This window comes from Olea europaea, unplaced genomic scaffold, assembly GCF_002742605.1.
Source record: "Olea europaea var. sylvestris unplaced genomic scaffold, O_europaea_v1 scaffold16811, whole genome shotgun sequence".
Lineage (NCBI taxonomy): Eukaryota > Viridiplantae > Streptophyta > Magnoliopsida > Lamiales > Oleaceae > Olea > Olea europaea.
Genome location: NW_019234487.1, coordinates 12 through 2352, shown reverse-complemented (window position 1 = coordinate 2352; position 2341 = coordinate 12). Strand labels below are relative to the sequence as shown.

The window sequence follows — 2341 nt, the reverse complement described above, 5'->3', positions numbered from 1 at the left end:
TTGATAACTTGTTCGAAGAGCATCTACACGTTTACATGATGCACCAACCAAATTCACAATAATAGCAAGTACGTCCAAAAAATACCAACCATACAATTCCTACGTGCCACAGATACAATTGCTAACTGAAGCTGATGAGCGAAGCAATGAACATACATAGCATGCGGGTTCTCTCTAAGAATTAAAGCTTTCAACCCATTGAACTCACCTGACATATTACTTGCTCCATCATAGCCTTGACCTCTCAGACTAGATATACTCAACCCATGTGTAGAAAACATTGCATCAATGGCATCCTTCAGTGATTGGGCACAAGTATCAGTGACATGGGATATACCCAAAAAACGCTCCTTCACTCGCCCACTTTTGTCAACAAACCTTAAAACAACTGTCATTTGTTCTTTCATAGAATTATCGCGAGCCTCATCAACTAAAATTGAAAACAACGAATCACCAATCTCATTGATAATAGCCCTTGTCGTCTCTACAGCACAACAATTAATCAAATCCTTTTGGATGGTTGGTGAAGTCATTTGGTCATTTCCAGGAGCATTACTAAATAATACTTCTTTAATTTCCTTACAACGAGCTGCATACCAGTTCAATAACTCAATCAGATTTCCTCTATTAAGAGACTCTTCCGATTCATCATGACCACGAAATGACAATCCTTGCATCAAGAGGAGTCTAGTACAATCTAGCACCGCAGTCAACCTGGTCCTATAACTTTGTTGTTGACTACTACTTTGGCTAGAAATAACGTAAGAGATACTTTGCTTTTGATTCATCAAGTTGGTACACTTTGCAAAAGCTTGATTATGAGAACTATCAAAGAGACCGACATGATCTTTCAATATCTTTTTGTGCTTCCAATCCCTAAAGCCGGTCTTAGTAATTATATGTCCACCCCCTTGACTCCCTCTATCAGGTTTGAACAGGTAGCAATGCAAACAATACGCCGCATCCTTTTCTATACTGTATTCCAACCAATGAAATTCGGAGAACCATTCTTTCCGAAAACATCTATTATCATTCCCCATCGGTCTTCTTGGAAAATCATGTTCATATGGTTGATAAGGACCCTTCTCCAAGTATGCCATCCTAACAACATCTCTAATATTAGGATCATATGATTCAATAGGGGACCGTTTCCCTGGATCAGATACAAGATCATCCACATTGAATTGAGCCCGAGACTTCTTTGTGTTATTCAATAACTCTTGCGCTCGACTAGAATCAGTGGCGGGACTAGACCCACAACTAGAAGTAGAAGAATTGGGTATGGACTTTCGTTTTGGTTGAAAAAATCGTTCCATAATCTGCAAAATGTCATCCTAAACGTAAATTCCCAAATCAATAATCATTCCTAATATCATATTCCCTCATCAAATCATAAATTACTCATCATAAATCACAATTCGCAAATACAATTTCGTAAACATAATGGAGAAATTCTTTATGTTTAACTAATACATTATTTATCGTAAAGATCCAATTCCATTAAATTGTTGTCAAATTCTTTATGAGAAGGTAATTCTAATTTTGAGTGTCATTTTTGTTTTCAAATTCTTTATAAAATTCTTTATTCCCGTCTTCAAATTCTCACTTTTCCATTCAAGAATTTCATTTTTCAATTCACAGTTCACAAATCATAGATTCACATATTCTTCACAAATTCACATATCACAAATCACAGACTCACAAATTCTTCACAAATTCACAAAATCACAAATCACAATACTTCACATTCTTCACAAATTCACAGACTCACAATTCACAAATTAAACGCAGATATCTAGATGACAATACTACTGCTCCAATCTTGACTATGCAAGAAAACAAAACTATGGTCTATGGATAAACAAATCCATAATGACTGAAGGTGAATTTTGAAAATGTTCATTTTCAGACCACTCGTTGTGACTATCACAGATTCACAAAATCACAAATTCTTCACAAATTCACAATTCGCAATTCACAATTCTTCACAATTCACAATTCTTCATTTCTTCACAATTCCAATTTCCAAGTTTCCAACCCCTGAACGGCTGAACCAGTGAACCCCATCGCCTCTCACAGATCACAGTCTCACCCTCACTGTCTCGCTCTTGCAGACGCACAGCCGGCACAGGCACAGACTGCACAGTCTCACACTCAACTCGCACAGTCGCATAGAGCCACAGACGGCAGTCACGGCACCGGCATAATCAACAATTCAACATTCATGATTCAATTCAACAGTTCAACACCAAAAGGTCCAAAACCCAAAAAAAAAAAATAATAAGAGTGAAAGAAGGAATCATCACTCACCTCTCACCGGTAATTTTGGGGAAAATTCGAA

General features: G+C 37.2%; 1 protein-coding gene across 1 annotated transcript; it reads right to left on the bottom strand.

Moving 5' to 3' along the window:
• Positions 1-89: 89 nt before the first annotated feature.
• Positions 90-2138, bottom strand: LOC111377590 (zinc finger MYM-type protein 1-like; the record flags this gene model as incomplete). The annotated part of the gene is made up of 2 exons (XM_023000721.1): positions 90-1334; positions 2055-2138. Coding segments are annotated over 2 exons (1329 nt in total), but the record flags the coding sequence as incomplete, so codon positions are not given.
• Between the last annotated feature and the right edge of the window lie 203 nt (positions 2139-2341).